The 10,000-nt window shown below is 45.3% G+C and overlaps 2 protein-coding genes across 6 annotated transcripts in view; both read left to right on the plus strand.

Annotated features, from left to right (window-relative positions):
- ttll4 (tubulin tyrosine ligase-like family, member 4) overlaps positions 1-6,519 on the plus strand; it is a 24,828-nt gene extending 18,309 nt beyond the window's left edge. For both annotated transcript variants that reach the window (XM_062534980.1, XM_062534981.1), the window contains 5 exons: positions 176-272; positions 2,987-3,197; positions 3,647-3,717; positions 4,280-4,362; positions 5,090-6,519. In XM_062534980.1, the coding sequence (XP_062390964.1) occupies positions 176-272; positions 2,987-3,197; positions 3,647-3,717; positions 4,280-4,362; positions 5,090-5,294 (667 nt within the window). In that variant the 3' untranslated portion in view covers positions 5,295-6,519. The remainder of the gene's footprint in view (positions 1-175; positions 273-2,986; positions 3,198-3,646; positions 3,718-4,279; positions 4,363-5,089) is intronic.
- Positions 6,520-9,964: 3,445 nt separating this feature from the next.
- Positions 9,965-10,000, plus strand: part of prkag3b (protein kinase, AMP-activated, gamma 3b non-catalytic subunit) — an 18,871-nt gene continuing 18,835 nt past the window's right edge. For all 4 annotated transcript variants that reach the window (XR_009938875.1, XM_062534987.1, XM_062534986.1 and 1 more), the window contains exon 1: positions 9,965-10,000. This exon is cut by the window's right edge and continues 147 nt beyond it. The gene's annotated coding sequence lies outside the window, so the exon portion shown is untranslated.

Genomic DNA, 10,000 nt, shown 5'->3' on the forward strand with positions numbered 1-10,000 from the left:
ACATTTGTCGCACTAACTTTTGATGCGCATCGTTTTTAAGCGAATTAACTTTTTAATGGAAAAAGGGCTTGTGTTTTGCTTGTGTGTGTGAGCAAACAAGATTGTAGTTGATTGTGTGTGTGTGTTGATGGTGGTGTGTGTGCTGACGTGTGTATTTGGCTTCTGTGTGTTGTAGTCTTTGTGCAGGAGGCCGAGAACGCTGCAAGCCAGAGTTGTCTACCGACGAGAGAGTCAAGAGAGCCTTCTACTTAAGTCAGCGCTTCGCCGACCAGGTAAACACACACACACACACACACACACCCGCATACACACACAGAAAGAGAGAGAGACACACACACGCACACAGAGATGGAGAGAGACAGACAGACACACACACACACACGTACGTACGTACGTACGTACGTACACCAAGAGAGAGACGGACAGACAGTCAAGGTGTCTCCCTTACCCACAATGAAGTAAAGCAGAGCAAAATGCAAATTTATTGGGTGCTGTGCCTTTCTTGGCCACTAGATGTACTCAGTTGAGAACTGTGGTGCCTATGGAGGTATAGTGGAAATGTAGAGGAAATGGCGTTAGAGAAATAGAAAAGCTGTCTGATTTCACAATGGCAGTTTGGGATCATTTACAGAGGCTACTTACTAAGGGCTGATTTTGAGGCCGGTGTGAAACAGGATGTGTGTATACAATGAGTGGTCCTGCACCACACACACACACACACACACACACACACACACACTACACTACACTTAATTTTGCTTACTTCAGCTCAGTGTCAGCTTGTGGTCAGGTTGTTTTGTTGAAAGGGAAACCGCCGCCTAAGCCGAGTGATGGAGAGATGCTTATCACACACACACACACACACACACACACAGGCCAGTAAGAGACACACACACACACACACAGGCGCGCGCACACACAGGCCAGTCAGAGACACACACACACACAGGCGCGCGCACACACAGGCCAGTCAGAGACACACACACACACCACACGCAGGCCAGTCAGAGACACACTCACACACACACACACACACGCACACTCAGGCCAGTCAGAGACACACACACACACACACTCACACACAGGCCAGTCAGAGACACACACACACACACACACACACACACACACATAGACACACACACACACACTCAAACACAAACACACATTCAAGCTCAGCTAAATGAATCAGTGGAGGAAGGAAGAAAGAGCAGCCTCAGCAACTACTCTGCAAACGGCACATTAATCCAGTGTATGTTTGAAACGGATTGATTCGGTTTAGAAAGAACAAATCTGTGAGTTTGTCACAGGACTGTTTAGGAGATGTGCCATTCATGTGCCTGTTAGTACCCTAATTTCCCAACTGTTAGCTGTCTTATACATTGATTTTGCAAAAGGTATCTTCAGGTATGAGGTTAATACACGGGGGCAGTTAATATGGTATTAATATGGTTTTGTTTCTTTTAACTTGCATAAAAACACTGCTCTGCAACTTATTCATGGGTTTCATCAGGTGCCTTTCCACAGGTGTACACAATCAACCACCTTGATTATCAATGCAGACTATTAATGCTTGATTTAATACACCTGTGGAAAGGGACCTGATGAAACCCATGAGTACAGAATGCGGCGAATGCACAGGAAATAAACCACCATCATACTTATTATCAATGTTCAGAAGTTGTGCAGGTTTGAATGGTAAACTGTGTGTGTGCTCCAGGATAAGGCCATGCACACATCAGCGCAGGTTCCTGTGTTTGGTATGCAGCGTTCTGCACACACACACACACACACACGCACGTTGTTGTTTTCTAGGAGGTGTTGTATTCTGTGTGTGTGTGTGTGTTTGTGTTTGTCCTGGATGTCATGGCGAGGTCAAGCTCTCTCTGGTGTCAACCTCTGCATTTCTCTTTTCCGCTGAGCGTATCCTGTGTGTGTGTGTGTGTGTGTGTGTGTGTGTGTGTGTGTGTGTGTGTGTGTGTGTGTGTGTGTGTGTGTGTGTGTGTGTGTGCACCACTCCTCAGGGGGCCTAGCTCAGCGTTTCTTCTCTTTCTTGCTCTTCGCCTCTCTACTCACCATCTCTCTTCTCTCCATCTCTTTCTCTCTCCTTATCATCACTCTCTCTCTCTTTCTCTCTTTCTCTCTCTCTCTCTCCTTATCATCACTCTTTCTCTCTCTCTCTTTCTCTCTCTCTCTCTCTCCTTATCATCACTTTTTCTCTCTCTCTCGCTTTCTCTCTCTCTCTTTCTTTCTCTCTCTCTCATATAAAAAGCAGGAGCCTTAAAGTTGGGGAATTTGTGGAAAATGACGAGCAATTTGTAACGACTACAGAGAGGCCTGTGGTTTCTGTCTTCTGTTTCTGAGCACTTTGGTTTTTAAAATCAATAACATTTACATGCTGCTTTAGTTACAGGCATGACTTTGGCCAAGACATACCCATCATATCCTAAAGTGTTGCCTTATTCCAGCAAAAGGTGCTAGTTTCAGACGTTAGATGGACAACGACTGTTGCCTTATTCCTGCAGGAGGTGTTAGTTTCAGAGGTTAAGACGGAAAACGACTGTTGCCTCATTCCAGCAGAAGGTGCTAGTTTCAGAGGTTTGGTCCTCCATGGATCTTCCTAGTTGCCTTATTCCAGCAGAAGGTGCTAGTTTCAGAGGTTTGGTCCTGCATGGATCTTCCTAGAATCTTTACAGGCCGGATGCTTAGAAGCAGCGCTGATTGCAGGAGCACTTTCACACCAGGAACATGTCATGTGCGATAGGAAAAAAAAAACATAGCAATGTACACTTTCAAAACCAATGTGTTGGAAACAACACAAGTTGTGTTACTTTAAACACATGTTGTGTAACAAATAACTAAAGTAACGTGTTGGAAACTGTGTTGTCCCTATCTGGACACAGAGATGTGTTGTTTTCAACACATTCATTTTGAGTCAAAATTCTAATGACGTGCGTATGTGTGTGTGTGCGTGTTTGTGTGTGTCCAGGAGTTCTTCTCGTCGGTGCTGGATGTGCTGACCCCTGACGACGTGCGTGTGCTTGCGGAGTCGGAGGACGAGCTGACGCGGCAGGGCGAGTTCCAGCGCGTGTTCCCCTGCGCCACCTCCGCCCGCTACCTGCGCTTCTTCGAGCACCCCCGCTACCTCAACATCCTGCTCAACCAGTGGGAGCAGAAGCACTGGCAGCACAGGAGCAAAGGTGCGTGTGTGTCTGTGTGTGTTGTGTGTGTTACTCCCTTCAAGCCCCCTGTGGTGTGTGTGTGTGTGTGTGTGTGTGTGTACTTGAGTGTTTGTGTGTGTGTGTGTGTGTACTTGAGTGTTTGTGTGTGTGAGTGTATGTGTGTGTGTGTGTGTGTGTGTGTGTGTGTGTGTGTGTGTGTCCCTTCAAGTCCCCAGTGTTGTATGTTGAGCCACGTAGGATGTTTTGTGTGTACATGCTGTGTACCTTTTGTCTCAAAGGTGGGTGGGTGGGTGTGGGTGCCTCTGTACGTCAACCCAACGTTTTTTTGTGTGTGTGAGAGCCGGTCATCTCGGTTCAAAGTTTCATTGATATTGTTTGTGTGCGTGTGTGTGAGCCGGTCATCTTGGTTCATAGTTTCATTGATATCGTTTGTGTGTGTGTGTGTGTGTGTGTGTGTGTGTCTCCAGGCATTGACCTGCTGAGGAATCTTTGTCAGAAGGGAGTTCACCTGGGCAACCTGTCTGACACAGTCCATCATGTAAGTACTGCATCAACACACACACACACACACACACACACACACACACACACACACACAAACACACACACACAGTCCATCATGTAAGTACTGCATCCACACACACACACACACACACACAGTCCATCATGTAAGTACTGCATCCACACACACACACACACACACACACACACACACACACACACACACAGTCCATCATGTAAGTACTGCATCCACACACACACACACTACCACAAACATATCTGTAATATAATATGGTTGGTGAACATTGGAGGATATGTTGGCTACACTTTATGTGTACACACACACACACACACACACACACACACACACACACACACACACACACACACACACACACACACACCATGAAATGGATCTAGCTTTCTGCACCTGTTCTTCAATCCAAAGATTGCCCTTTAAACATTCCCCACCATTAGAAAATAGCTAGTAATGATAGCAATGACTGCAATCAGCTGTGAAAATGTTGTTTTCATATGGTCAAGAAACATTATAACATAATTACATGTTTCTGAGCATGTGTTTTTGTGTCTTAACCCAGTGGTCTTCAAAGTCCTACACTGGACATGTGCGGACCGATTTGAACAGTAACCCTTCCACCAAGCCAGAGCTGACAAGGTCTAGGTATGTTAAAATACAACACACACACACACACACACACACACACAGTAGAAAAACTACTGTCTTTTCAAGATATCTAACGGGAGACCGATCAAACTCTCTTTTGAAACAAAATGAACAAAATGAACAAAGATGGTGGATTACACTCTTAAACACCTGCTGATTTTGTCGAAATGTAATTTATTTGAGATTTGTTTGCTCTGATTTGCCCAAACCTAGTGAGAAATGAACTCTCTACTCTGATTGTACAGTGGTGGTCTTGTTGTTGTTTGCTAACCGCATACCATATTGTCCACCTACCGCCTTTGAGCGGAAAAACCACAGCTTGCAACTTTGGGCCTTTTGACTCAAGTCCTATCTCCTAACCTCTCTCTCAATCTCTCCACCTCTCCATCTACCTCTGTTTCTCTTCTCCTCTCTTTCCCTGTCTCGCCTTCCCTCATCTCTCTCTCTTCTTTTCTACTTCTCTCTCCCTCTCTCAAAAAATATGCCTCTCTCTCTCTCTCTCTCTCTCTCTCTCTCTCTCTCTCTCTCTCTCTCTCTCTCTCTCTCTCTCTCTCTCTCTCTCTCTCAATTCAATTCAATTCAATTCAATTCAATTCAAAGGAGCTTTATTGGCATGACTGAAAATAGGTAAATGAAACCTAGATTTGAAAGGAAACTTAAATCATTAGAAAAATAAAATAAATAGTAATAATAATATCATCTCTCCCTCTCTCTCCTTCTCCAGTGTGCAGGTGACCCTGAGTGTGCCTTCCCTCTCCCTCGGCGGCTGTGGAGACGAGGAGGTCCAGTCCAGCGTCACCTGCAGCCTGCCGGACATCAGCACGTTGGGCTCGTCCAGTGCCAGCGCCACGCCCACCCCGAGCCCGAGTCCCACCCTCACCCCCTGCTCCAGCTCCAGCAGCTGCCACCACCCTGCAGACTACATGTGAGGTGTGGGGGGTGTGTGTAGGGATGTGTGTGTGTGTGTGTGTGTAAGGGTGTGTGTCAGGGTGTGTGCGTGTGTGTGTGTGTGTGTGTGTGTGTGTGTGTGTGGAGGTAGTGGTAGTGGTGTTGAGGAGGAGAGAGCAGTGTCAGGGTTACGGGCAGGGCAACCCACTGCAGTGTCAAATACAGCACAGCCACCGGGGGGTGCTAGGAGTGAAGCCTTACCTCCTCACTTCGTGCTGCTCTCTCTGATATGACATCAGCAGCGACTCAGGGGCTTCCCAGCAACCACGAGTCGCCAACTGACCAATATGGGCACAGAGAACAGAAAATACGCATGCACACTCTCGGGAGACTGTTAAGGGGTGTGTGCCTGGTGTGTGTGTGTGTGTGTGTGTGTGTGTGTGTGTGAGCTTTTTGCAGTGGAGGTACAAGCACAGTCCTCCACTCAGAGGGAGGGATTTTGAGTTGTCGTCCACCCCCTTCCCGTCGCCCTATACAGTCGTGCCTTGGCTGCTAGGAGACGAGGAGGAGGAGGAGGAGGAGGAGGAGGAGGAGGAGGAGGAAGATGAGGTGTGAACAGAGACAGACAGTCATAGGTTTACAGCCTTGATGAAATTACAGGCCAAATCTCAAGTCTTTTTAGATGCCTTTTGTATTACACCATACTACAAAAACCTCAAGAGCTATCACTGAAGGCTTTGCCATCTCTTCTCGGTAGTCGTTAGAGATTAAATCTGGTGTGAGTGTGTTGGGGTGTGTGTGTGTGTGTGTGTGTGTGTGTGCGCGCGTGTTTGAGGAAGGGGGGGGGGCGGTAGTAGCGTGTCTGGAACAGGCATACATATAGATATGCAAAGCCTGTCATTGGTGGAAATCCGAGCACACCTCCACCAACTGCCATGTCTTACAGTAGCATGAGCCAATCAGATTCCTCTCTGTGGTTTGTTTACATTGGAGGTCCGCCCCTCTTCCCGGGGTCTGGATCCCTGCGGCCATGTTGGCGTCTCTTTCTTAAAAACATGCTAAATGCTTATATCTTGTATTTTTTTCCCTGTTGGGAAAAGGAAATGACTTAATAAGAATTCAATAAGTAATAAATACACTTTTAAGAATTGCAGTATGGCTTTTTATCGTTTTCTTTTTTATCATAAAGAAATTGCAGTTTTCTTATGAAACTAGATTGCTGCTACGTTGTAGAGTTTTCACATTAAAATTGGTTTTTGAAAACCACCAACTTTTGCCACCGCTTTTTCTGTTTGTGTGTGTTGGTAATTTTTCCAATTGCATTTTATATGAAGTTATTAAAACTAATTATACCACTGCTTGGTCAAATTTCCTATTGTGATGCACTATTTAGAACGTGCATTATTTTTCGATATACCACACGGCTATGAAGTAGTTCCCTTCTTTTGGGCTTATTACACTTGAATATTGATTCGCCAATGTGAATGTAACGGTATAAACAGCAACGTTGTATCTAAGACAGCGGCAATATAAACGAAAATGATAGTAGCAGTGGTATAAGCGGGATAATCAACTCCGCGCCGTGCGTTTCTAGGTTTCTAAAATAATGCACTTATCGAAGTGCGCCGTCGGGTCCTTATTACCACTTTGAACGTGCATTATTTTCCTAGAAACGCACGGCGCGTCGTTGATTATCCCTTACGTTAATCTTAGTTTCTCTGTCATATGATATGAAATATTACTAAAAATGGTAGCATATTTGACAACTAAAATGTTAATGATCCTGTGAACACCAACAATCAGCTTTTTTCATGAGACATACAATTGCACCTGATCGGCTAACTTTGTACTGTTGTAACTGTTGTATCTTTAATTTACATCCCATCATAAAATACTTTCAGAGATGTGTTTTTATCCCAAAAAATCAGCAGGAACTGCCTATTTAAACTAGACTAAATTGAGGATGATTGGACCAACATAAATAGCAGGAAACGCGTGTGGTATATCTAAATGTTACCGTTGCTGTTCTAAGTACGTACTCCATAGGAATACACTGCTGCTGGCTAGTAAATGCTGATGCTGAAAAACCTCGTTTGTAATTTAACCGCCCAGAGCAGTTGGGCGGTCTGACCGAGTGGTGTCGAACGCTGGGCTGAAGCCAGCCCCAGTTGGGCACGTGTTCAAACCACAGCTAGTCTCCGTTCAGCTGTTCCCTGCTGCTCGGCTGGCCTTAGCCTTAGCCTTGCCCTTGCTGACTGACCACAGCTGGTGACCCAGATGAACAGGCCAAAGTCCCTTTTTGACTCGATTCGGGGGGTGGGGGGGTACTTTTACAGAAACCATTATTGGACGACTGTGATTTCTCTCCCTCTCAAATGCAAATTCAAATGAGCTTTATTGGCATGACTTGCAGTAGAAGAGTAGTGTTGCCAATCATACAGTGCAAACAGATGCAATATCTGTTTTGAAGGTAACACAAGCATCAAAAACAAAATGGAATAGTTGTATAATAAATAAAAATAGTAATAAATGGTCTTAAATTCATATATCTACTCAGAATTAAGTTAACTAGGTCAACATAAGTATGTCTAGATTATCTTTGGTTAAAAAAGGAAACTTATAGCTTTCAGCTTTAAAGTATTCTAAAATTAAAGGAAATGTATAGATTTCAGTTTAATCTAAATTAAAAGGAAAATTGTGACCCTGTAAAGCGGAACCAGTCGTTTCAGTAAAATGTAATAAATTAAGTTATTGTGTTCACGTGAACGGCCATAAACTAAGCTTTCCAACGATATGTATATCGAGGGTATTACACAAACTATCGCTAAGATAACCGCATCCAAAGTTGACATGGTTCTCCTGTCACGATATGCCAGAAGAGGAGAAATCACCTTTTTAAGCGGCGCGCGCACAATGGCAATGACAGCAAATGTGTTGAATCTTCGCCGGGTTTAACAGTCAAAACGTATGTTTTCCCGTGTAATGCGTTCACGATATGAAACTGTAGACTGTATACAGTCAAATGATGCGAAAATGTGAAATTCAACATTTTAACCCGGAAGTTTTGTTATTGTTGATTTTCTCAAAATAACGTTGTGCTCTGATCGTCTTGTATCCACATAAGGAGTGCACTTGAAATTATTCCAATAAGGCGGTTTCCTTCAAATATTAATACCCATGTTAATAACGGGTGTTCCCGTGCTTCCTTGCGTGCGATTTGATTCACGCTGCTAAGGCAGCCTGGAAACTACCGCCCTAATTTTTGCCTCAGATTGGGGACCAATCACAGAACGGGGGAAAGCAAGACGATGGTAAGCTATGCACAGATGTATAGACATCCGTGGTGCCCAATAAACGGATCTGGGCATTTTTTCAAATACGAGAAAATTAACGTTTGGTTCCCAGACCACGTCTCATTGAGAAGTGATGGCGCAGGCTAACCCAAGGCTCTCCCTGACTCGAAGGAGCGCGCCTTGCTACAGCACGGTACTATTTGATGGAAAGTGCCCTGTCTGTGGGTATCTGCTGGAAAGTGCCCTGTCTGTGGGTATCTGCTGGAAAGTGCCCTGTCTGTGGGTATCTGATGGAAAGTGCCCTGTCTGTGGTTATCTGGAGAGAGCTGGAGAGGTGCTGAGCTGCTCTCGCTACTCCTCTGCTCCCCTGACGCTGCCCTTATCTGCCCAGGGAGGGCTGCTGTGGGTGGGCTGGCACGCTAGCTAGCAGGCAGAGGCGCGATTAGCAGGGCTACATTTAACCGCCAGGTCACAGGGTATTAATAGCCACGTCTGCAACTGCTGCACAGTGAAATTCTCATACACACACAAACACACACACACACACACACACACACACACACACAACCCCCCCGACAGAGTCCCGCAGTGCAGACACACTTGTGGGCTGCAGGATAATTACTTATGGTAATTGGGTTTAATGTGTTCCTATATTTGAGTCCATGCACAGTTTGGGTGTGTGTGTTTCTCTCTCTCTCTCTCTCGCTCTCTCTCGCCTGCACTCACGCACACATAAGTGCAGGCTTTGGGGTGGGGGGGAGCTACTGTACCGTATTTCAGATGGAATTGTGTCGATTTCTTTAGACATTTTCTTGCAAAACTGAAATGTGCATTAGCTAGCCAAGCAGTGCCTCTTCCCTGTACCTTTGCTGTGTGCCGAGTTCTCAAGACATCTCTGGAGAACCTGGAGACAGCCAGACAGAATATATGTAAACGTTTTGAAAATATGCGTATTGAAACAGATGAATTTCATACTTCAACATTACTTGAATCTAAATAATATTACTTAACTTCAAATCTGCCTGGATGTGTGTGTATCTTCCATCGCGCCATTCAGTTCTGTGTGAGCTTAATACTTGATGACCCAGATATTTAAACTGTAAATGCTTTGCAAGCAATGATTTCCTCACTTCACTCATCGAGCCTGGCCAGTTCCACCACACACACACACACACGCACGCATACACACACACACACGCATACACACCCACCCTTGCTTAAGAACTTGAGACCAGTTGCCTTTAGTGCCCTTTCCCCTTTGTGGGTTGGCCCTCACACAGTTGGTCCTTACAGTTCGGCCTTGTCTGTGTATACACACACACACACACGCACACACACACACACAAACATGTCTGCCCCTCCCCCTTGCTCTTTGGGAGCCCTGTTGCGTTGTCTCCTGATTTAGATGGCCAAGCTCCTTCCCTCTCTAAACACACACACACACACACACACAC

Source organism: Sardina pilchardus, chromosome 4 (assembly GCF_963854185.1).
Source record: "Sardina pilchardus chromosome 4, fSarPil1.1, whole genome shotgun sequence".
Lineage (NCBI taxonomy): Eukaryota > Metazoa > Chordata > Actinopteri > Clupeiformes > Clupeidae > Sardina > Sardina pilchardus.